The sequence below is a fragment of the Stomoxys calcitrans genome, chromosome 4, assembly GCF_963082655.1.
Source record: "Stomoxys calcitrans chromosome 4, idStoCalc2.1, whole genome shotgun sequence".
In the NCBI taxonomy this organism is placed as follows: Eukaryota; Metazoa; Arthropoda; class Insecta; order Diptera; family Muscidae; genus Stomoxys; species Stomoxys calcitrans.
The window spans coordinates 96,419,399-96,445,628 of NC_081555.1; the positions used below are offsets into that span (position 1 = coordinate 96,419,399).

General features: G+C 40.9%; 1 protein-coding gene across 1 annotated transcript; it reads right to left on the reverse strand.

The window, feature by feature from the left end:
* Positions 1–1,031: 1,031 nt before the first annotated feature.
* On the reverse strand, positions 1,032–21,999 carry LOC106088752 (gamma-butyrobetaine dioxygenase). The gene is made up of 5 exons (XM_013254420.2): positions 21,630–21,999; positions 21,297–21,513; positions 14,944–15,070; positions 14,560–14,868; positions 1,032–1,519 (listed from the first exon to the last, which is right to left on the reverse strand). The coding sequence occupies exons 1-5, from the start codon at positions 21,930–21,932 to the stop codon at positions 1,201–1,203; spliced, it is 1,275 nt and encodes a 424-aa protein (XP_013109874.2). The 5' UTR covers positions 21,933–21,999; the 3' UTR covers positions 1,032–1,200.
* Positions 22,000–26,230: the final 4,231 nt, after the last annotated feature.

Consider the following 26,230-nt stretch of genomic DNA (forward strand, 5'->3'; position numbering starts at 1 on the left):
ACCGATCTGGGATCTTGACTTCTTGAGCGTCTAGCGGGTGCAATTCTTATCCGATCTGACTGAAATTTTGTCAGCATTAATTTATGGTCCGAATCGGACTACAACTTGATATAGCTCCAATAGTATAACAGTTTTTATTCAATATTCTTTGTTTGCTTAAGAAGAGATACCATAGAACTCGACAAATGCGATCCATGGCGAACTTAGCACGCTCTTACTTGTTTTTTGTCGAATAGTCAGGAGTCGCGATAGCCACAGAAAGTCGGGATAATCCCGACCATTTGGCAAGTCTAATGCCATGTGTGGCTTACACCTACATAAAATACCGCCTTTATAGGCGCATAGATATAACTCCGTTTCGAACGACGAAAGACAAACATTCAACTCCATCTCCAAGAATTTATTGAACTGGAAGTTTTACCAAAATTATCATACAGTTACCATTTCTTTATTATCTTAAAGCGTTCTTGACCAAAGAACCACCAGAAGCAAGGGTCTTAAAGTAATTCCGTGTTTTACGAAAACAAAAAGCCACAGCAACATATGGCTGTAAAGTTTTGAAGACGACAGTGAAACCATTAAAAAACCGCGAATGCATGCTTTTTCACAACAACATTTTTCAGACAGTTTCCTGGAGAATAAATGAACCTGCGGTTTCTGTCAATCCTGATGATGGGTGCTGTGTTCCCTGACTGGTGGCATGAAAACATCCTTCACTGTTGTCAAAAACTTAAGCCAATTTGTTAACAAAAAAAAAACACAAAGTACACAACAAAAAGCTGCGAATAAAAGGAGTGGAAAACGGCGCGTATAATTTCGTTTCACATCACACTGAAGAAACCATGGTAGCGAATTTTATGTCAATCACTTGCTTTTCACAGGCAATTTATCACATTAGTCAAACAGCGAAAGTACCACATGCACAAAAACCATACAAACAAACACGCTTACATATAGTTAACTCAGTCAAGGATAATAAAGGATAATTTGAGTTTTTCAGTGTTGCTTTTTAAAGTCAACATCATAAAAATGTATTCTGTAAATGTAAACTGAAATAAAACATCTTTAAATTTCCAACTCTTTAACATTTTAAACAAGTTTTCTTCTTAAAGTAAGGAACGTTAAGCAAACACCAGATTTTCCAATATTTTTCTTTGTTTGTATTGTGACTTGCTTGACTGCTTTTCTCCAATTTCCTTCTCAAAATCCTCCCGCTTGCGTTTTCAATACCCTCAACTTGGAATAAATTATGTCCCAGTCCAAGTAGGCACCCACAATGTATCGTACATTCTCCTCGGTGTCATCGTAGCCGGTGCGGCCGTGCAACAGACGAATATTATTGAAAGTCAACACATCACCAGGCTTCGTCTTAAACGAGTGGGCATCCTCCCGAGCCAGCCGTACAAATTTCGCATAGGCCTCATACCATGGTATTACGGCATCCAGCGGCACCGAAAAATGGCTGTCACGTTGAGGTATACTGTGATTTATGCGCGTATAATTTCCGTCATTGTCTAAACTGTAAAAGATGGTTATGGTCACAAAAAAAAGAAACTCAATTCAATGACAAAGTCATCATAAAAATAAAAAAAAGTAGTCAAAATTAATGATGCTGATCATGTTGATGATGACGACGATGGCGATTATTGTCATAACAATGAGAATGATGGGAAAGAAATCAGTAGCATAAAACCTCAATCATAAAAAATATGAATCGAAGGGCAGAAAATTGAAAAACTTTACCCAACGGGAGACAAAATCTAAGCACAGTAAAAAAGAAGTAAAAAAAAATTGTGATTTTTTTACACAAAAAAGTGGTCAACATTTCCACACCACAACATTTTATTTTGCCATATTTGAATTTCCCTTAAGCTTCCTCTTAACTGGATTTCCATATACATTTTCGTTAAAATTTGATTTTTTTAGAAAATTCCGTTGAAACTCAATTTTCATAGAAAATTTTGACAAAATCAAAATTTTAATTTTAGAAAATTTCGCTAATATGGAATTTTCATAGAAAATTTCATCGAAACCTATTTTTTCAGAACAGTAAGGAAGGGCAAAAGTCGGGCGGTGCCGACTGTATAATACCCTACACCTACCCTATAAGTACAATGTGGGAGCTATATCCAATTCTGAACCAATTTTGATGGACCTCGGCGATCAAACATGTTCAACGGTAATAACTACGGGTGACAAATGACAACATGTTTGCAAATTACCCAAAATCTGACGAACATATATATGGGAGCTATATCCAAATCTGAACCGATTTCAAGCAAACTTCTCAGATAGTCGTCGAGGAAAGTGTAGTGCAAAATTTTGGCAAGATTGGTCAAATAATGCGCTTGCAGCGGCTCTTGGTGTGAAAATCTGGCGATATACATATATGACAGCTATATGTAAATCTAAGCCGATTTCTATGAAATTCGCCAGTAATATCGAGAGTCATAAGAAAATCCTTCCTGCCGAATTTCAAGAGAATCGGTTAACAAATGACCATTTTATTGCAGTATTACTGGAAATCGGACGAACATATATATGGGAGCTATATCCAAATCTGAACCGATTTTGGAGAAAACTTCTCAGATACGGTTACAGTCGTCGAAGAAAGCGTTGTTCGAAGTTTTGGGAAGATTGGTCCATAAATGCGCTTGCAATGGCTCCAGGAGTAAAAATCGGGCGATATATATATATATATATATATATGAGAGCTATATCTTAATCTTAACCGATTTCCATGAAATTCACCACTAATGTTGAGAGTCAAGAGAAAATTCTTCCTAAAGAATCGTTAAACAAATGACCATTTTATTGCATTATTACTGCAAATCGGACGAATATATATATGGGAGCTATATCCAAATCTGAACCGATTTCTATGAAATTCACCGGCAATGTCGGTAGTCATAAGAAAATCCTTCCTGCCAAATTTCGATAGAATCGGTTAACAAGTGACCATTTTATTGCAGTATTACTGCAAATCGGACGAACATGTATATGAGAGCTATATCCAAATCTGAACCGATTTTTTCCAATTTTAATAGGCTTCGTCGCTAGGCCGAAAAACATGCCCTTACCAAATTTGAAGACGATCCAAAGAAAACTGCGACTAGTACACAAATTAACATGGACAGACATACAGACGGACATGGCTAAATCGAATCAGAAAGTGCTTCTGAGTCGATCGGTATACTTATCAATGGGTCCATCTCTCTTCCGTCTAGGTGTTAGAAACAAATGCAATGAATATAAACTGAGAGGAACGTGGAGACGATGCAACTACTGGTTAGGATGAACTGGTCCGGGTGGAGTTCGGCGATCAAGATATTGCAATACCTGATGGAGCTGCATTTACGGAAGACCCTATGGGTGACATTGTCGTGAAGATAGTCTGGGCGATTCCCACATTCCAGCCATTTAAATCGGCCTGATCGGACGCAATCATCCCGGCGATGATGCAAGAGTTTCTTGTAGTTACTCTGGCATTGCTGTGAAATATTTAAGATGATGAATAAACCGGCTTTTCCCAACACAGGTTCTCTTACCGTTCAAATAATGAGTTTATAAAACCCCTTTTTCATACCCTCCACCATGGGATGGGGGTATACTAATTTCGTCATTGCGTTTGTAACACCTTGAAATATTCGTCTAAGACCCCATAAAGTATATATATTCTTGATGGTCTTAACATTTTAAGTCGATCTAGCCATGTCCGTCTGTCTGTCAAAAGCATGCTAACTTTCGAAGGAGTAAAGCTAGGCACTTGAAATTTCGCACAAATTCTTCTTATCAGTTTAGGTCGATAGGGACTGTAAATGGGCCATATAGGTTCATGTGTTGATATGGCTGCCATATAAACCGAGCTTGGATCTTGACTTCTTGAGCCACTAGAGGGCGAAATTCTCACCCGAATTGGCTGAATGCATGAAGTGTTTTGTAATGACTTCCTACAACTGTGTTCAGTATGGTTCAAATCGGTCCATAACCTGATAAAGCTGCCATATAAACCGATCTTGGATTTTGACTTCTTCAGCCACTAGAGGACGCAATTCTCATCCGATTTGGCTGAAATTAATCACAAAGTGTTTTGTTATAACTTCCAACAACGGTTCTAAGTATGATTCAAATCGGTCATTAACCTGATATAGCTGCGATATAAACCGATCTTGGATTTTGATTTCTTGAGCCACTAGAGGGCGCAATTTTTATCCGATTTGGCGTAAATTTAGCATGAAGTGTTTTGTTATGACTTCTAACAACTGTGCTAATTGTAGATCAAATCAGTATATAACCTCATATAATCGCTATATAAACCGATATTGAATTTTGATTTCTTGAGCCACTAGAAGGTAAAATTTTTTCCGATTTGGCTAAAATTTTGCATGAAGTGTTTTGTAATGTCTTCTAACAACTGTTCTAAGTATGGTTCAAATCGGTATATAACCTCATATAGCTGCTATATAAACCGATCTGGGATCTTGACTTCATGAGCCACTAGAGAGCACAATTTTTATCCGATTTGGCTAAAATTTTGCATGAAGTGTTTTTTATAACTTCCAACAACGGTACTAAGTATGGTACAAATCGGTATATAACCGGATATAACTGTCATATAAACCTATCTTGGGTCTTGACTTCTTGAGCCTCTAGAGGGCGCAATTCTTACCCAATTGGAATGAAATTTTGCACGACGTGTTTCGCTATGACTTCCAACAACTATATCATGTATTGTTCAAATCGGTGAATAACCTGATATAGCTGCCATATAAACCCATCTTGAATCTTGACTTCTTAAGCCTCTAGAGGGCGCAATTCTTATCCGATTTGGCTGAAATTTTGTACGACGGATTTCCCCGTTACCTTTAGCATACGTGTTCAATATAGTCTGAATCGATATTTAGTCTGACACAGCCCCCATATAAACCGATCTCCCGATTCTACTTCTTGAGCCCCTACAAGGGGCAATTCTTATCGGAAAGGACTGAAATTTTACACAATGACTTCTACTATGGTCTCCAACATTCAATTCACTTATGGTCCGAATCGGACTATAACTTGATATAGCTTTAATAGCATAATAATTCTCATCCATTATTGTACAATCGTCCGCATATGATACGATCTCTATGCCGTCTGGGTGGAGAGTGGAATGGAGGATATGTAGATGTTAATCAGTGCCCGAGATATCACCCTGTCTTGGGGAACTTCCTGTTTCACTCTACGATGCTTCGACTAATTTCCACAAATAACTGGCGACCATACAGATAATTCGCGACCCAGCGATTCAGCCCTGGCTGGAGCGACATAAGAGGGACGACGGAAGCCGCGGCAAATGTTTTCAATCTTCGAAATCCGTGCTGATGCTCGAGCAATTCTCACCATCGATCGATGATGAGAATTATGGGGAGGTGGTCTGATACTAAAGAAAGGACGGCGTGCCAGGTTACGTCACCCTCTATATCAGGGGATGCGATGGAAAATTTATGTGGTCTAATTTGGACTTGAAGAGATCTACCGTTTTGCAGTCGCTGGCTGCAACTGATGTCTGAGTCATTGTGTTCATCATGACAGACTGAAGGTTACCAGTAACGACTTCGGCCGAAGCTGTGCGGATATCGAAGAAGAAGAGATTGCAGAAAATTTACTGTGTGTGTGTCCCGCACTGGCAGTGAGAAGGAGTTCCTCTTAGTTTCTCATTTCTTTGAAAACTTGTCTGACTAAGCAGATTTGACATTCGCAAGTTGTTGTTTTGTTCAAAACACTACAAAGACTGAGAGATGAAAATGAGGGAGGGATTGATGCTGGAGAACTTCAGTGTGGCCCAACATACATACATGAAAACCTGTAGGGTAGGTCGGTGGGGACTTCCTTCCACAAGTCCAGAAGTCTTTCCAACCAAAGCAGACCGCGATGGCAGCCTTCCTGAATACTTAATTAAATTTAGTAACGTGGAGATAGGATCGTTATTCGCTGCCCTGTACCGTATGGGGGTCCACCCAAGTTTCTCCCGATAGACGGATTGTATGCTACATTATTAATGTAGACTTTGGAATAGTGTGATCAGAAGGCAAGGAGAACGCCTCAAAGTGGGGTGTTTTCGACGATTCTCTGGAACCTAGTGATAAACGAATCCTAGAATAAACGAAATATAGATAATATCAAGTCCTCCACCCGAAACCGTGTCGTAAAATGAAAAGGACTGAAAAACGCCGAAAGCGATTTGCGCTTATTACTGCAGCAGGAGGATGTTCGGTAGGAAGTGGGGGATACCAGGGGGATCAGTACTGTTATATGGTGGAAGACTATGTAAAAGAGGACTCGCTACTTGGAGTCGTAGAAGGTGCAGAGACTGACCTGGGTCGATACCGCAGGATATCCAACCCATTAAAGTCTATTCTCAAAACTGTGCCGCCAAGTTATCGCTTAAGCAGAGGAAACACGATATGCTGAAGGAGAGGGGATACCGCCACGGTTCAATTCTAGACACTGTGGACGTGGTGGCTAGACTGAGGAAAGTCTCAGACTACCTGGCACCGAGACCGATTCGAAAAAGGGTATTCGGATTGCTTTAATGACGAAGAGGAGAGAAATGCTGTATTTGAAGAGAATGAGACCTCGGTCTTCACAGATGGCTTCAAGATGTAGTCAAGAACTGTATTGGAAGTATGTTCCAAGACACTCAACATCCGTATGCCGGTGTGTCTAAGGATGAGTGTCAGATCTTTCAGGCAGAGGTCTATACCATAACGACAGACGCAAAGGAAATGCTGGGAAGGGATTAACCGACCTCGATACTCAGGATTTATTTTGCGGCCATAAAGGTGTTTGAGTTCGAGGATAGTGGGTTCAAAGGGCGTGGAATCCGTAAATAGATAGCGGGCTAACCATATAGTGCTAACATGGATTCCCGTGCACAAAAGGTACTCCAGGAAATCATAGGGCAGATGAATATGTCAAGAGAGGCTCTGGTCTTCTACACGTGACACTTGTCGAACTAGTGAATAGTAGAAGAGTTGTCCAGTGCGGAGACAGTGGCGAAGTGGGACTCTGTTGATGGATGCTGATATGTCAGGACACTCTGGCCTACCGTCGACCGAATGAGAACGAAGGAATTGCTGGCCTTTGATAACCCAGCAGAAACTGCCATTAGGTAAAGCTAGTTTGAAAAAAAGGTGCGGTTATTGGTCCACCACTATGGGCAAACACCTAAGCCAGTAATCGGCTTGTTCTGCGATCTAAATACTAAAATGTTGCCTCGAAAAAAATCTAAATCGTGAATTTCGTGCTGATCCCAAATATCTTAATTGTTCTCCAAACCTCGGCCCTAAGTCGGTTCATGTCTAGTATTAAGTCCCCACCTAAGTGCTAGGAAATGCTCCAACGTCTTATCATCTTCCCCACGGACAGTGTTACATACGCGTTCGCAGCCCATTCTCTTAATTCTGAATAAGTTGTACCGAAATGCTTCGGATTAAACAAGTTTAAAGATTGAAGTTTTTTGACCTTTACGGTCAAATAGTCTGCTCTTTCATTCCTCCTTACTCCGCTGTGGCCCGGCGCTCAAAGAATGCGGATCGTGCCAGTCACGGAGAAGGCGTTAATGTCCTCTTCATACTCCAAGACAGTTCGTTCTGTGTGGTGTTCATCATAATTATGAGAAGCTTAGTTGGAAGTTACTGAGAAGCTGCTCCACACGGAAAAGCTGCTACTGCAGTCTCGGACAGTCAGCGATATCGAACGGAGAGTCTCAGTGAGAGGCCTATGATGGCCGATTTGACAAGGCAAGTTATTGGCGCTTTTAAATAACCAATGGCCATTATGTTCCCGTGGCGATCGCTCCTATTGGCCAGAACGAGCTTGCTCACCTATATGAGCTTGGCGAGGATCGCTACTCCCACATGCAAATATGGTTAAAACAACAACAAATGTCATCGTTGTTATTGCCTTGATGGCTAGTTTACTGTCTACAAAGAAATTGTCACTCGACCCCTTCGCGATATTAAAATTCGATGTCCTCTCGTTAATACCGTACTTTGAGCAAAATGACCGAACTAGCGCCTCAAAACTCAAAAAGCTAATTTTTTCAAAATTAAATTTCCATGGAATATTGTATTGACATTTTCCATGGAAAGTTTGTGTAATTAACCATGGTCTTCTTCTTTAAACATTTCCATCTAAACACCAAAAGCTTCAATCGTTATACTGTGACTAAGTACCCCCCAAAAAAAAAAAACTCTTCAAAAATGATTTTGAGAGATTTTATGCGGAAACAGACCACCCACCATCGCACACCTATGTAACAAGCAAGTGTGGCGTAGGCTCCCTCCCGCGTACATAGGAATTGTTTGTTCAAATGAGTAAGGCGCAGTGGGACTGAAAGTCAAGCTGCGTCGCGAGTCAAGTTGTAAAGTGATGTGCTATCGCAAATGAAGTGTCAAAGCGATAAAATGTATTGGAATGTAACCATACACCAACACCGCCCTTCCTTTCTCATCAGCACCCTGCCATATAGAAGCATATTTCCATGTCTACTCGCCGTCTTGCCAATGACGCCGAACAAGGAAATAAGATGGAACACCAGGGAATAAACTCTTAGCAATAAATAAATTGAAAATCGATTTTTGTCCTTCGTTTATGTGTGTGTACTGTTCCTTGGTTGAACTGTTGTCGTTGTTGAGTAAACAGAGTGCAACATTCTATGAACCCAGTATTATTCTTTGGTATTGAAACTTCCTTTACCCTCCCCTTTCTTAAATCACCCATCCACCATATTTGCGAAAACAATAGGGAATAGGGAACTACAACAACGACGTTGTCTGTTGCAACCGCACATGTTGCTGTCTTTGGAGGCAATAGGAAAAGGACTTGTTTATGCACTTCTGTTACACAGGATGATATCGTTGTAATTGGGAAAGCACAGTGTCCTTAAATTAAAAAAAAAGTAATAAGCAAACTAAGGATTACACTAATAACAGGAAGTCAAAATAAACCACCTCATGCAAAATTTCAGCCAAATCGGATAAGAATTGTGCCCTCTAAATCAATATCCCAGATCGGTTTATATGGCAGCTATATCAAAACGTGGACCGGTATAGCCTATTTACAATCCCAACCGACCTACACTAATGAGAAGTATTTGTGCAAAATTTCAAGCGGCCAGCTTTACTCCTTCGAAAGTTAGCGTGCTTTCGACAGATAGACGGACGGACAGGGCTAGTGCGACTTCATGACGATCAAGAATATATATACTTTATGGGGCCTAGACGAATGTTTTGAGGAGTTAAAAACAGAATGACGAAATTAGTATACCCCCATCCTATGGTGGAGGGTATAAAAACAAGTAAAAATTTCTTAAGTTCGGCCTTGAAGAACTTTGGATACCCACCACCATAGATAAATTGACCACCATATTTTATAACAACTCCACTGCCACATAGATAGTAATAAGGAAATGGGGGCTGATCTGGATTATATTTGATTCAGGTCCCGAAAACTCTTATACAAGTCACAGTTTCAGCGAAATCGGGCAACAAATACGGATTTTGTGGGATTAAGACCCTCACTTGCATGATCGGTCTATATGGCAGCTATATCTAAATATAGAGTGATCTGGACATATGCTGGTCGGATGATGGATACCCACCATCTCCGGTATATATGTAAATAACCTTTCATCATAATCCGAAGAAAAACGCATTATTAATGCACCCATAGTAGCTATATCGAAACATGGTCCGATTTGTACCATATTTGGCACGGACATTGAAAGGGTTAGGTTAGGGTTAAAAGAGGGTGCAGATATTAATCTGCCCCATGCCACTAGTTACATACACCTAAACCAGTAATCGGCTTGATGTGCACCCTAAAAACTAAAAAGTAACCTCGAAAAAGAAAATCTATGTTTGGAGTTCCGTGCTACTTACAGAATCCTTAATTGTTTTCCATGACACGCCCTTTAGTTGGTACATGTCTGGTATTGTGTCCCCACCTAAGTTTCGGCATCCGCTAGATGGGAAAGCCGGGCAATGACAAAGGAAATGCTCCAATGTCTTATCACCTTCCCCGCATGACCTACACATGCTCTCACTTGGCGCACCAATTTTACATAAGTGAGCTTGTAGTCCTATGTGCCTTGTTATGATACCAGTAGCTAAACTTAACTCCTTCTTACTTCCTTTCAGTAATAGCCTTGTCTTCTCACGATCTGGATCCCCCCATAGAATTTTTGCCGTCCTACACACCGTTTCGCTGTTCCACAGGATTGCATGCGCATTCATCGCCCACACTCTCAACTCGGACTGCGTCGACCCGAAAGGCTTCGGGTTAACCAAGTTTAATGACAGCTCTTCTCTGGCCTTCACCGCCAAATCGTCCCTTTCATTCTCCCTAACTCCTTATGGCCCGCCACCCAAACGATGCGGACTTTGTCATCTTCATACACTGCAAGACTATTGGTGACTTTACCGTCCTGGTTGTTATTGCCCTTATGGCAATTTTACTGTCCGCAAAGTTGTTCACACTCGACGTCCTCGCGTTAGCACCACACCACCTCACGCATTCCGGATCCCCGCCTGTAGGAACGGTCTACTCTATCCTCTAGCTTTGATCCATCCGTGTAACATAATCTTCCAGATGACAATACTAGGGTTCCGTCAATCCAAGAGTGTGCCGCTGGCAGCAGTGCCTCGCACTCGACTTCCAAGGTTCATCTTAGGTATCCGATCGGAAACCTCTTTCCTTCCTTTCAGGTTTCCTGTCGTCGTCTTGATTATACCGCGATGGTATGAGCTGCTCCCATCCTCAATTCATCCTTAAGTCTCATAGCCGCAGTGGCTGCCTCCCACTTAATCTGCATGTCAGTGGGTCGGATATCTAGAATAGTCTTCAGTGCCCTAGTGGACTTTTTTTCCTCATATTGTGCTTTTTCTCCATAGCAGTCCACCAAACTACTGAGGTGTAAGTTAGTATTGGTCTAATCACGCTTCTGTATAGTGGACTATCCTCGGATTCAGGCCCCATTTCGAGCCTATATCTGTGAGCCTTCTCAGCACTCTTCTGAATGTGACACCTTCAATTCAGTTTCCTGCCCAAGATCACACCTAAGTATTTCGCCTTGTCAGATATCGAAATTGTTTCGTTGAGGGAACGTGGTGCGTTAAATTGGCACACCTTCGTCTTCCTCGTAAACAGGCATATTTTACATTGAGACCTCTGGGTGTTGCCCAGTTATATGCCATATGCAAGACACTTTCGGCCCTTCTGCATACCTGGTTCGGATCCTTACCCCTTAGAAGTGAGGCCCGAGTCGAAGTCGGAATATTGAGCCGGAGTCGGAGTCGGAGTTTGGTTCGGAGTTTAGCACGTTAACCCCGACTCCGAACCGCTCTCCAAATCCGCCTTAATACTCCCACTCTGACTTAGACTCCGACCCGGGGTCGAGGGCTACACTCCGCAGCCCTTATTATGACTTCGTTTGCGTAGCAGACGGGTTCAAATCACTCCTCAGTCAACATCCGTTAAAGGTCATTTATGGTGATCACCCATAGGAGTGGCGATAAAATGCCCCCTGTGGAGTGTATTGTGCCACTTTCCCCCTAATATATTTATGCCATGGGACACATCCAGTCTCTAAGAACGGGGTCCGCCCGGTACTGGTCTAAGGATTGGATTAGTGTGTCGGGCCGCACATCGTTAAAAGCCCCCTCGATGTCAATGCATGTGTGTACTTTTTGGCATCGAAGAATTCTTCTATTTTATGCACAACCTCGTTCAGGGCAGTCTCCACCGACCTAATAAACACAAGTCACTGTACAATTTTAATTCAATATTGGTATTTTTGGCAGCTATATCCAAATATAGACCAATCTGAAGCATATAGGACACGGATGTCGGAAAGCCTATCATAAGACACTGTGTTAAATTTCGTCGATATCTGATAAAAAATACGCTATTTATAGGGTTAATACCTTAAATCGAAAGATTGGTCTATATGGCAGCTATATCCAAATCTATACCGAACTGGATGTCTTCAAGAAGGATATCGAGGGCCATAACACAACTTATTGTCCTAAATTTCGGCGAAATCGGACAATAAAAGCGCCTTTTATGGGACCAAGACCTGAAATCGAGATATCGGACTTTATGGTGGGTCATCCCTTAGACAGTTTGTCCGGAATGTTGATATCAGATTTGTTGTCTACTACCAAAAACTTTTCATTTGAGCCCAATATTGCTATGGTCGTATATTTATCGTCTTTGGGGGGATTTTTTGGTCGGCCCATCAAAACACTTAGTCCCGCATTTGAATATCGCATTCGTATTCTATACTCAAATACCTTTTATTTGAGCCCCATATTGGCATGGTCAATATATGTCCTTTTTGGTGAAGGGGTGAACCCCCAGAAACTTGGTCTCACATTTGGATATCAGATTCGTATTATACTCTCAAATACGTTTCATTTTAGGTCCATATGGCCATTGTCTGTAAATATGCCCGGGGGTATTTTTGGGGTTTGGGTTGGTCCTCCTTACACTTGGTCTGCAAATTGGAAATCTGAATCCCATTTGAATCCCATATTGTCGTGATTGGTCTTTATATTTGGTAGGTTTTGGGGGTGGGGCGTCCCCCCTAGGTACCCCATCCGGAATGAGAGAGCACACAAAATTTCTATAAATCGCACTACCCATTTCAGAGATCTCGCGTTTCCGAAAATTATGGTTACGGGGAGGGTTCGGCCGCCCTTCAGAAAGCAAAAAATGTAGTACCCTATTTTTACCACGGGATCATTATGCACCATCTGTGAAAATTTCAAGAAAATCGGTTCAGCTGTTTTTGAATCTATATGGAACAGACAAACAAACAAACACAAATTGATTTTTATATAAGAAGAAGATGGGGTTGGAAATTGATATTTCGATGTGTTGCAAACTGAAAATGAATATACCACCATTCTTCAGTGGTGGGTATAAAAACGGAAAGAATGGGTATATAGGTCTATGTGTTTTCAATTTCAGCAAAATCGAATAATAAATGAGTTTTTTATGAACTCCAGACTAGAGCTGGCTCATTAGCGATGACACTATCAATATTTTTGTTTTTAGCTGAAAATTTATTGAATTTTTTTCCTATAAATATTATCAGCAAAGTTACACTATTTGTAAAATTTAACCAAAAATTAGCGATCTGTTCATGAGTGCAACACAATCATACCTTATTCAATTGTCCTTCTTGTTGAGTATTTCAAGTGTCGTTCGAATCGGCCCATAAGCTGAAACAGCTTCCCTGCTAAATGTCCCGTTTTTAATGTACTTCTTGAGCCTATAGAGGGCGCAATTTTCATCCGCTTAGGCTAACATTTTGTGCAATGATTTCTCTCATGGTATCCAATCCTTTATTGAATGTGGTTTTAATCCGTTCATGCATTGATACTCCTACGGTATAAACTGATATAGGTGATCTATCAATAGTTATTATAAGAAATATCGAATCTTACGAATTTCGATAGTTTCTCAGCTATACTCTAGACCCGAAATCGGAATATCGGACTATACTCGACACGAATATCGAGAGAGCATCACAACTTGGCAACGTAAGGCAGAGGTTAACATGTCCGCTTAAGATGCTTAACGCCAGGGTTCAAATCCTGCCGAGAACATCAGAATAGATTTTCCAGCGGTGGTTATCCTCTCCCAATGCTGGCTACATTTGTGAGGTATTTTGCCATGTAAAAACTTCTTTCTAAAGAGTTGCCGCTCTGCGGCACGACGTTCAGACTCGGCTATAAAAAGGGGGCCCCTTATCATTGAGCTTAAACTTGAATCGGACGTCACTCATTGATTCCAGAGAAGTTTGCCTCTGTTGTCAAATGCAATGTTCATGGCTTATTTGCATTTTTTTGGACAACTTGTTGTTCCAAATTAGAGCGGAATTGAACCTCACCGTCCTTCGGTGGGGGGTATGCAAAATCGTCCTTAGATTTATAAACATTTTAAATTTGTTAAACTTAAATTTTCATAATAATTTTCTCGATTTTTGATTTTTTCGTAGAAAAGAATGTCACAAATTTTTTTTTATAAAAATTCCATGTCTTACTTTATTCTCTCTCCAAACACTGTGTCCCTCAAATCCTTTGTTCTCAGCCATGAATAGTTTAGCATAAAAAATCGACATCACTTGCAATTCCACTTGCAAATGATTCGCACTAACAGCCTTTGCCGCTGGCCGTGTTGAGGGATTAAAAAAATGGCTGTTTTGGCCAAAGCAACACCGACTGACATAATGTTTTTGACAATAAATTATTCAAAAGTGCATTGCACAAACACACACAATATAACAAAAACAAATTTAAATCCCGGCCAGGACCTAGGGTTTCCTAAGCTTTTACCAACAACATATACCATATGCACAGAAGCTCCCTCCTAAGGGCCTTTAATCCCTAAAACCTGTTATTACTACCACCATTCCAATGGCATTTAATTCGCAGAATGAAAATATTGTGAAATGAATGCAAATGTGAATACATTTTTGAGGTGAACTGCAGTTTTTGCAGGGCTTACCATATCACTGGGGCACGCCAAATGTTATGAAAATGTTTGTCATCCTCACTGCCAATGTCATTCCAGTCCACCAATGTCTGCGTTAAAATTTTGTAATCCTCTGGGTAGTCAGCTCTCATGCAATCCGCAATGTGGAATGCATCCACCAGGAGATTACTGCCACCCACGGATTTGGATTGCACCATACAGTGTAGAATATTGCAACTTGGCTTGTATTCGTAGTAGGGCAAATCCGTGTGCAGTGGCAGAGGGTCGGAGAGGTAGGCTACATTTTTGGCACCTGGTTTCGATTGCACAATGAACTCCTCACTTGACGCGAATGGTAGATAGAGTAAAAGAGAAGCTAGTTTGGTAATTGATGAATAATTCGTTATCTCTGCTTACCCATATGTAGTACGACGTATAAAACCCACTCTTTCTGCCAACTGGCGCACGACCGTCTTCTCTATGGGGGAGTTTCTTATAATGGCCACTCCATAAATGGCTAAGGCTTCAAGCCATTTCTTGAGGGCTACAAATGAGAATTTGGAATAGCTGAAATTTAATGGGGTCAACAAATTGCGACAGAATGTTCCTAACAAATTTAAAAAAGACGTCACAAATTAATCAGGGCCTAACCACCGCTGGACCTTTTTATAGCCACCCCCGAATGTTGAAGTATAGTCGTTTTGTCATTCCGTTTGTAACACATCGGCTCGTTTAAGACAGATTTTATTACCAGATTGCTCTGGTATTTTGCATTGTGCTTGGCCTCTTAACAACCGTACCAAGTATGGTTCAGATCGCACGATATTTGGATATTTGCAAATTTTGCCCCAGAACATTCCACTAAGGAACAGGGGCAATATTTTCACATATCAATGAGTGCAGTCCGATTCAAGTTTAAGCTCAATGATAAGCGGGCCGATAGCCGAGTTCGAACGGCGTGACGCAGTGTGACACCTCTTTGAAGAGAAGTTTTACATGGCATAGAACCTCACAAAATGTTGCCAGCATTAGGAGGGGAAAACCACCGCTGAAAATTTTTTCTGATGGTCTCGCCAGGATTCGAACCCAGGCGTTCAGTGCCATAGGCGGACATGCTAACCTCGGCGCTACGGTGGCCTCCAGTTGGATATTTGGATATAGCCGCCATATATACCGATCTCACGATTTAAGTTTTGGGTCTATTTAAACCAATTTTTTTACCCGATTTATATGACATTTGGCACAGTGAGTTGTGCTAGGCCACTGGATATACGAGATACATAAGTATAGCTGCCAAATATACCAATCTCCCGATTTAAGTTCTTGGGTCCAAAAAAAGACATACTTATTACCCGATTTCTTTGAAACATGGCACAGTGTGTTATACAGGGTGGCTGATGAATATTGCTACAATGATGAATATTGCTACATTTTTTTTTCGGTGTATGGAATACATTTTTCTTTTATTCATGTTAAATTAAATTATTAAATTAATTATTAAATTATTATTAATTAAATTAATTAATTAATTAATTAAATTAATTATTAAATTATTATTATTAAATAGAAAAAAAGTTATTACATTTTTTTTTGGTAGCGGCTTTCATCAGCCACCCTGTATACTTCGACATCCCAATATGGACTAGCTCGGTCTATATTTGGATATAGCAGCCATATCTCCCGATCTCCCTCTTGGGGCCATAAGAGAGGTATGCATTGGACAATTTCGTTGAAATTTGGCACTGTGAGCTGTGTATGCATCAGCTCGTCTACGCAATCTGACTAAAACGACGAATACCCGATGATTAGATCCCCAGCATACTACGTCCCGTACACAAGAAAGGGAACAACACGTTATGTGCCAACTACAGAGGAGTACGTCTAGAGCGTACTGCGAAAAGATTAAAGTCAAGGATATAATTTGCTCCTACCAGTGTGGCTTTAGTCCTGGTAAATCCACCATGGACCACATATTTACACTGCACCAAATCCATGAAAAAGGCGATTTTGTACTTTTTAGTACCGAAATGAACGAATTTCAAAATAAAACAAGTAAAAATACCATCCTCTTTTATAACAACTCCACTAAATATCCTTAAAAAATATGCAAAAAGGGGCTGGTCTGGATCATATTTGATTCAGGTCCAAAAAACTTTTATACATATTACCGTTTCAGCGGAATCGGGCAACAAATCCGATTTCCATGGGATTAAGACCCTGAATTGAAAAATAGGTCCGTAAGGCAGTTATTGTATATTGGGTTGCTCAAAAAGTAATTGCGGATTTTTCATATAGTCGGCGTTGACAAATTTTTTCAACGGCTTGTGACTCTGTAATTGCATTCTTTCTTCTGTCAGTTATCAGCTGTTACTTTTAGCTTGCTTTAGAAAAAAAGTGCGCGAAATTTTGTTTACATTTGTTTGTTTGGCGTCAATTTTAATATGGGTACCACATGTATTGAGAGAAATTCATTTAACAAACCGAATCAACGCTTGTGATATGCACCTTAAACGCAATGAATTCGATCCGTCTTTAAAACGAATCATAACTGGAGATGCAAAATGGATTGTTTACAACAACGTTAGTCGAAAACGATCATGGTCCAAGCATGGTGAACCAGCTCAAACCACTTCAAAGGCTGATATCCACCAAAAGTGGGTTATGCTGTCTGTTTGGTGGGATTGGAAGGGTGTAGTATATTTTGAGCTGCTTCCAAGGAACCAAACGATTAATTCGGATGTTTACTGTCAACAATTGGACATATTGAATACAGCCATCAAGGAGAAGCGACCAGAATTGGTCAATCGTAAAGGTGTCATATTCCACCAGGACAAAGCTAGATCGCACACATCTTTGGTCACTCGCCAAAAAAAACTTGGTTGGGAACTTTTGATGCATCCACCATATAGCCCTGACCTTGCACCATCAGACTACCATTTATTTCGATCTTCGCAGAACTCCTTAAATAGTAAAACTTTCGGCAATGATGAGGCTATTAAATCGCACTTGGTTCAGTTTTTTGCAGATAAAGGCCAGAAGTTCTATGAGCGTGGAATACTAAATTTGCCAGGAAGATGGCAAAAGGTTATCGAACAAAATGGCAATTATATATTTGATTAAAGTTGATTCTAAGTTTTATTAAAAATGCATTTATTTTCTTTTAAAAAATCCGCAATTACTTTTTAGGCAACCCAATACTAAGTTTCAGCAAAATCGATTAATAATAGCAAACTCAATAAGTCAAATCAGAAAGTCGATGTTATGTCGAAATCGATTTAGCTCATTTATAATCCCAACCGAATGACAATAGGTTAGGTTAGTTTGAAAAGAGGGTGCAGATATTAATCCGCCCAATGCCACTATGGACATACACCTAAGCCAGTAATCGGCTTGTTGTGCGCTCTAAAAGCTTTAAAGTAACCTCTAAATAGAAAATTTTAAGTTAGGAATTCCGTGCTACTAACAAAACCCTAAATTGTTTTCAATGCCACTCCCCTAAGTTGTTTCATGTCTGATATTGTGTCTCCACCTAAGTACCAGTATCTGTTGGACGCGAAAGCCGGGCAATAACAAAGGAAATGCTCCAACGTCTGATCATCTTCCCCGCATGCTCTACACATGCTATCACTTGCCGCACCGATTTTACATAAGTGAGATCGTAGTCCTATGTGTCCCGTTATGATACCAATAGCCATACTAACCTCCTTCTTGCTTCGTTGCAGTAATAGCGTCGTCTTCTCACGATCTGGATCCCCCCATAGGATTTTCGCCGTCCTACCGACCGTTTCGCTGTTCCACAATGTTGCATGCGCATTCGCCGCCCACTCCTGCTTCGACCCGAAAGGCTTCAGGTTAACCAAGTTTATTGACGGCAGTCCTCTGGCCTTCACCGCCAAATCGTCTGCCCTTTCATTTCCCCTTACTCCGTTATGGCCCGGCACCTAAACGATGCGCATTTTGCGTTAAGGAGGCGTTAATCTCCTTCTTACACTGCAAGACTGTTCGTGATCTTACCGTCCTGGTTGTTATTGCCCTTATGGCAATTTTACTTTCGCTAAAGATGTTCACACTCGACGTCCTAGCACCACACCACTTCACGCATTCCGTGATCGCCCGGATCTCCGCCTGCAGGATCGTATTATAGTCAGCCAGTCTAAAACAGATCTCAGTACCTGGATTCTCGATGTAGACCCCAGGTCCATTCTGTTCTCTAGCTTTGATCCATCCGTGTAACATGATCTTCCAGATGATAATAGTAGGTTTCCGCCAGTCCAAGAATGTGCCGCTGGCAGCAGTGCCTAGCACTCGACCTTAAGGTTTAACACAGGTATCCGATTGGAAACCTCTTTCCTTCCTTCCAAGTTTCCTATCCTCGCCTCGATTATACCACGATGGTATGAGCTGTTCCCATTCTCAATCCATTCTCCCATTGCCTTAAGTCTCATGGATGAAGTGGCTGCCTCACACTTAATCTGTATGTCAATGGGTAAGATATCTAGAAAAGTCACCAGTGTTCTAGTGGGAGTGGTCTTCATCGCTCGGCTATACCAAGGCAACACATTCTCTGAAACTTTTGTATGGTCCTTATGTTGCACTTTTTCTCCTTAGCAGTCCACCAAACTACTGAGGCGTAAATAAGTATTGGTCTAATCACGCCATTGGACTATCCTCGGGTTCAGACCCCATTTCGAGCCTACGGCCTGTCTACATAGTGCCCAACATCTGTGAGCCTTCTCTGTACGCTGCTGAATGTGATACTTCCAATTCAGTTTCCTGTCCAAGATCACACCTAAGTATTTGACCTTGTCAGATAACGAAATGGGTTTATTGAGAAAACGTGGTGCGTTAAATTGGCCCACCTTCGCCTTCCTCGTGAACAGGCATATTTAAGTCTTCTCTGGGTTAACATTAAGACCTCTGGGTCTAACCCAATCATATGCCATATGCAAGACCATTTCGCGTGGCTGGTTCGGATCCTTACCTCTTAACCTGCTACGCAGAAGGATTCAAATCCCTCCTCAGTCAGCATCCGTAATAGGTCATTTATGGTGGTCACCCATAGGAGTAGAGATAAAATGCCCTCCTGGGGCGTGCTTTATGCCTCTTTCTCCCTTATATTAATGTCATAGGACACACAATTTATACACCTGTTCCTTAGCAAATCGTTTATCTAGTCTCTAAGGTCCCACCGAAGTTCGGCCATTCTGCATAGCTGGTTCGGATTCTTACCTTTTACCCTGCTACGCAGACGGATTCAAGTCCCTCCTCAGTCAGCATCCGTAATAGGTCATTTATGGTGGTCGCCCTTAGGAGTGGAGATAAAATGCCCTCCTGTGGCGTGCCTTATGCCTCGTACTCCCTTATATTAATGTCATTTGATACACAATTTATACACCTGTTTCATAGCACATCGTTTATCTAGTCTCGAAGGACCCGGTTCACCCGGTATTTGTGTAGGGATTGGATCAGTGTGTCGGTCCGCATATCGTTTATCTAGTCTCTAAGGACCCGGTCCACCCGGTATTTGTCTAGGGATTGGATCAGTGTGTCGGTCCGCACATTGTTCAAAGCCCCCACGATGTCAATGCATAACGTCGGTGTGTACGTTTTGGCATTGAAGTATTCTTTTATTTTATGCACAACCTCTTACTGGGCAGCCTCCACCGACCACCCTTGCCTCCTGCCAGGCTCTCGGAGTATTACAAGACCCGGGCACGCTGGAAAAATATTGGCCAAGTGGAGCGCCAGATAGTCTGCCTCCTTCTGTAGTAACGCCGAAAATATTCCTCAAGGATTCCTTCACCAGAACAACTTCTAAAAATCTGTTATCATTTCCTTCTATTGCATGTTTTCTACATAACAGTCCATCAAACTACTGAGGCGTAAGTTAGTATTGGTCTAATTATGCTTTTATAGAACCAAACGAACACAGATTGAGGCCCCGTTTCGAGCCGTGATATAATGCCCATCACATGTGAACCCTCTCAGTACGCTCCTGGATGTATTTTATTCAATCTCACTCCCATCAAAATCGTTTTGGCCCACATTTCTTTTTCTCGTGACTAGGCAGAGTTCAGTCTTCTCTAGAGTAACGTTCAGAGTCCATGGTCTACCACAGTCGTTTGTCATCATCAAGGCCCTTTCAGCATTCCTCTAATTCTGTTTCGGACTTCTACCACATAGAAGTTTTATAACATAGTCTGCAATAACAGACGGGTTCAAATATCTCCAGTCAAGATCTGTAGTAGCCTATTTATGGTGGTCATCCATGGTTATGTCATTAGGATGTGACTTATCCAGTTCACTCGGCCTAAGGATTGGATCAAAGTATCGGTCCTCATAATGTCAAAAAGTTTTTCGATGTTAATGAATACCGCTAACGTTTACCTCTTAGTATCGGAAAATTCTTCTAATCCATGAACATCCAAGTGTTCGGCGTTCTTTACTGACCTGCTTTTGATATAGGCTTGATGCTTGTATCCAAAAAGTCTATAGGCCTTTGATGCCGCATAATTTGCCTTGCCTGGCTTGGGTGTAAACACCTCCCTTGGCACCTGCTAGGCCGTAGCAGTCCAAGCTGTGAATAAACCACAATGAAGAACCTCATTGTTCCTATATTCCGGTGTCTCTGTATATCTCATCGTATCCTATGGAAAATTTGTCTTCACCACAGTTGCTCTAGTTTTACCCCCACGCAAAAGGGATGGCAAGTTTGTATACGCCTCTACTATGGTCCAGGGTTTAAAAATGCACAAAAATTCACCACAAACCTTCATCCGTATTAATGACATCATGAAAATCAAAAATCTCAGTGACTTTATCAAAATCAGCACCACTCCAATGCTTGGGTTTGGGACGATAGAAATCATGTAAATACTCCTGGCGACGAGCATCGATGAAAGCACGTTCCTGCAACCATTCGAGATCGTACACTGAACGGTGATTATCACTCCAATCGATAATCAATTGTTTGGTTTGCTCATTTGTCTATGAAGTGAAAATCAAAATGGAAATGGAAATGACAATGAAAATGTTGCTGTTATGGATCATTAAAATAAACGAGGTTTTATTAGGATACGGCGCCTGTCTTCACCCCAACTCACTTGTAGCTGCTTAACTCGAACATTAACATCGAATTTATCCCAGTCATGTTTACGTGACTTCGATGTGGGATGAAAACATTGGGCACAACAACAATTATCACGCAGCCAAACACTGGGGAACTTTAACGGAGCCAACGAGGATGAGGACGACGATTCTGTTTGGCTATTTGATTGCAACACCACCACGAATTTGTCATTTTCCACGGAGGCACTAATGAAACGTCGTAGCTGGCAATTGGCAAGAGCAGGAAAATTCGAAGGTGGTATTCTATTGATTAACTGATTTAGAGTGCGTTTAAACATTCCGCTTTATGAGTGAGTTATACGCCACGTTTTCGGTCGTTTTGCAGACGTGTTTAAGTGTTGCCGGTTTGGGTGAGACTGATTGTGAAGGGGGCAAAGATTACTACTACAATAAGTTGTGTGAGAGAGAGAGTGGGAACAGTTAGCCGCACTCAGCTTCGCACTATCAATTTTTGTACGACATTCTTTCTTATCAACTAGAGAGCCGCGTCACCAATCGTAGTTTTCAGCGTAAAAACACCACTCAATGAGTCGATTGTGGTAGCTCCACTCAATGCAGACTTTGGATTTTTATTTTTAAAATTCATAACACCTGTTAGGTCTACATTTTACTCAGACTTGATTCAATTTGACTTGATAATACTTGTTTACCATTAGGCAGATAGCTAACAGCGGGGGCTCAATCGATTTTTGCTCTGTTTTGCTTGATTTTTGTTGACATGACGAGGCTTGTTTTTATACAGGCAAAATTGTTAAGAGGTAGGTGTATTAATTTACCGTATAAAGTCTTGAAGCGATTAATGAAACCAGTAATGAAGGGCAAATGTAGGGCGGTGCCGACTGTATAATACCCTACACCTACCCTTTATCCAATTCTGAACCAATTTTGAGCAAATATGTTCAAACTGTAAAAACTACGGTTGAAAAATGACAACATTATGCCAAATTACCCAAAATCTGAAGAACGTACATATGGGAGCTATATATAATTCTGAACCGATTCGGAGCAAACTTCTCAGATAATGTGTTAGTCGTCGAGGAAAGCGTTGTGCAAAATTTTGGCAAGATTGGCCAATAAATACGCTTGCAGTGGCTCATAAAGCATGAAGCATGGGTACTTGTGAAAGCAGATGAGGCAGTGCTTGGAGTATTTGAGAGAAAGATTCTTCGGATAACATTTTGACCACACTCTTTGTATATTGTGGTAGTTTTCGAGGAAAGCGTTGTGCAAAATTTTGGCAAGATTGGTCAATAAATGTGCTTGCAGTGGCTCTAGAAGTGAAAATCGGGCGATATACATATACGACAGCTATATCTAAATCTGAACCGATTTCTATGAAATTCACCAGTAATATTGAGAGTCATAAGAAAATCCTTCTTGCCGAATTTCGAGCAAATCGGTTAACAAATGACCATTTTATTGCAATATTACTGGAAATCGGACAAACATATATATGGGAGCTATATCTAAATCTGAACCGATTTTGACCACACTCTATGTATATTGTGGTAGTCATCGAGGAAATCGTTGTGCAATATTTTGGCAAGATTGGTCAATAAATGTGCTTGCAGTGGCACTAGAAGTGAAAATCCGGCGATATATACATATGAGAGCTGTTTGTAAATCTGAACCGATTTCCCTGAGAGCTATATGTAAAACTGAACCGATTTCCATGAAATTCACCAGTAATGTCGTCAGTCGTAAAAAAATCCTTCCTTCCAAATTTCGAGAGAATCGATTAACAAATGACCATTTTATTGCATTATTACTGAAAATCGGATGAACATATATATGGGAGCTATATTTAAATCTGAACCGATTTTGACCACACTCTATGTATGTTGTGGTAGTCATCTAGGAAATCGTTGTGCAATATTTTGGCAAGATTGGTCAATAAATCTGCTTGCAGTGGCTCTAGAAGTGAAATTCGGGCGATATATACATATGAGAGCTATATGTAAATCTGAACCGATTTCTCTGATATTTACCTGTAATGTCGACAGTCGTAAAAAAATCCTTCCTGCCAAATTTCGAGAGAATCGGTTAACAAATGACCATTTTATTGCATTATTACTGAAAATCGGACGAACATATGAGAGCTATATCCAGATCTGAACCAATTTTTTCCAATATCAATAGGTTTCGTCTCTAGGCCGAAAAATATGCCTGTACCGAATTTGAAGATGATCGGATGAAAACTGAGACCTGAACTTTGTACACAAGACGGACATAGCTAAATCGAATCAGAAATTGATTCAAAGTCGATTGGTGTACTTATCAATGGGTCTATCTCTCTTTCTTTTGGGTGTCACAAACTAATTCACTAAGTTATAATACCCTGTACCACAGTAGTGGTGTAGGGTATAAAAATATCACTAGGAACAAAAGGGGGGCTAGATTTTCGGCAATCACCTCACTTAAAATTAATCAATGAGAATTGAATGCTGATGCAAAAGTCAGCAATTGTTCTTCCTTTGATTGAATACTGATAGATTTGATACTACTTCTACTACACTCTATATCATATCGTAGTGTATAATGGGTATTGAATCAAAACGAGATCTAATCCCTGAATATTAATAAGCTGCACTTTTGGAGAGGCTCTATGCATAATTTTTATACCCACCACCAAAGGATATACATATATATATATATATATATATATATATATATATATATATATATATATATATATATATATATATATATATGTATATACATTTTCATTCCGTTGGCAACACATCAAAATAACCATAACTATAAAATATATATATATATTCTTGATCGTCGTAAAAATCTAAGAGTATCTAGCCATGCCCGTCCGCCCTCAACCGTCGCAGATCTCTCAACGAGTTGGCTGAACACTTAAAAATTCACCTGTTCTTGAACCACCGCACACATTCCAGGGATACTGAAATCTGTGGGTATGTCTCTAGCGACATGTAAGCTAAGTTTTCAGGACCAGACCCGAAGGACATCGAATGATAGATGGTCACAAAGAGGGGCTATGACCATTCCAAAATTATGTGGCCTAATCCAGACATAAACAAGTCTACCGCGTTGCTGTCATTGGCTAGAACAGACGTCTGAGTTATATGGCGGACACCATGACAGGTCAATGTATAATCGGAAAACATGATGACAGACTAAAGGTTGCCAGTAACGACTTTTGTAGAAGCCGTGAGGACATCGAAGAAGAAGAGACTTTAGAATACCTTCTGAGTGTGTGTGCCGCACTAGCAGTCAGAGGGTGTTCCACTTTAGGTTCTCATTTCTTTCAGAACCTAGCTGATTTAGCGGATGTGAAAATTCGCAAGCTATTGGGCTTCTTCTTAAAGCGATCTGGATGGTTCAACGGTAGCAACTAGAAGGCATCTTCCTTCTTCTGTTTCTGTGGTATCACAATGGACGAAAACGTGTGTTTGAAAACACGTATTCAAAACACGAATACGTGTTTTGAGCAACGGACATCACATTGTATCTTCATGCCCAGAACATCAAGTATATCTCGCTAGGGAATCGCTAGTGAGACAAGAAACAGCACTGCGTCTTCTGTGCGTTAAAGTCTAACTCTGTTCATTCTACCCCACTCGGAAATGGCCAACAAATCCTGGGAGAGCGTGTCATCCATAATGCGCCTCCGGTCCACAATTTCTTGAGGACTGGGCCTATGGTTGAATGAATATGAAAGACACAGACTTCTGAAATCGGCAAATGAGTAGATTGGATTCGAAGTCTGACCTAATTGATCGTCAATGAAAATAAGAAAAAGGGATGGGGAAAGAGCCTTGAGCCACACCTGCGGTCAATATATGCTCATCTGATGAGAAGCCATCAACAACAACAACTATAGTGCGATCTCTGAGAAAGCTCGATATAAATCGAAAGAAGCCATTACCGACATCAAAAGCGATAAGCTTTGATAAAAATGCACCGTGCCAGACCCTACCAAATGCTTTGGAAATATCCAGAGTCACTAACTTACTCTCACCAAACTGGTGGATAGAGCGACTCCATTACGTCCCCGTAGAGCGAATTCTGCGCAACTCTAAGTATTTGACAAGATTATGGTTAACCATTCTCTCTATAACCTTGGAGAGCGCGGAGCACATATCGCAATCGGCCGGTAGTTCGCAGGGTTGTTCGCCCCATCTTTTTTGGGAATGGGCTGAACGTTCGCTACCTTCCAACGCGCTGGGAAAACACCTGCACGGTAAGCAAGGTTGAAAAGGTTGCGTAGTGAACAAGCAAGCGTCGAAGAACACTTACAAAGGACAAGTGTTGATATACCGTGCGGGCCCGGGGATTTATTAACGTCGAGATCCGCAAGAACCCTTTTAACTCCAAGTGTTCGAAAGAATATCTGAGGCATCGAACTAGGTACACTATCAATCACGGGGAGTGGTTGATTGCTAAACGGCAAGGAAGAATTTCCTGTAAAAATTTTAGGAAGTAGATTAGCCTGGACCGATGTCAGCCCCTGGACCTACTATGGTTTCCAAATTTTGCATAATCTCCATCTCCACATTCACTATGACAAGTTTGGTGTAGATATTCTTATCCTTTCAAATGTTAT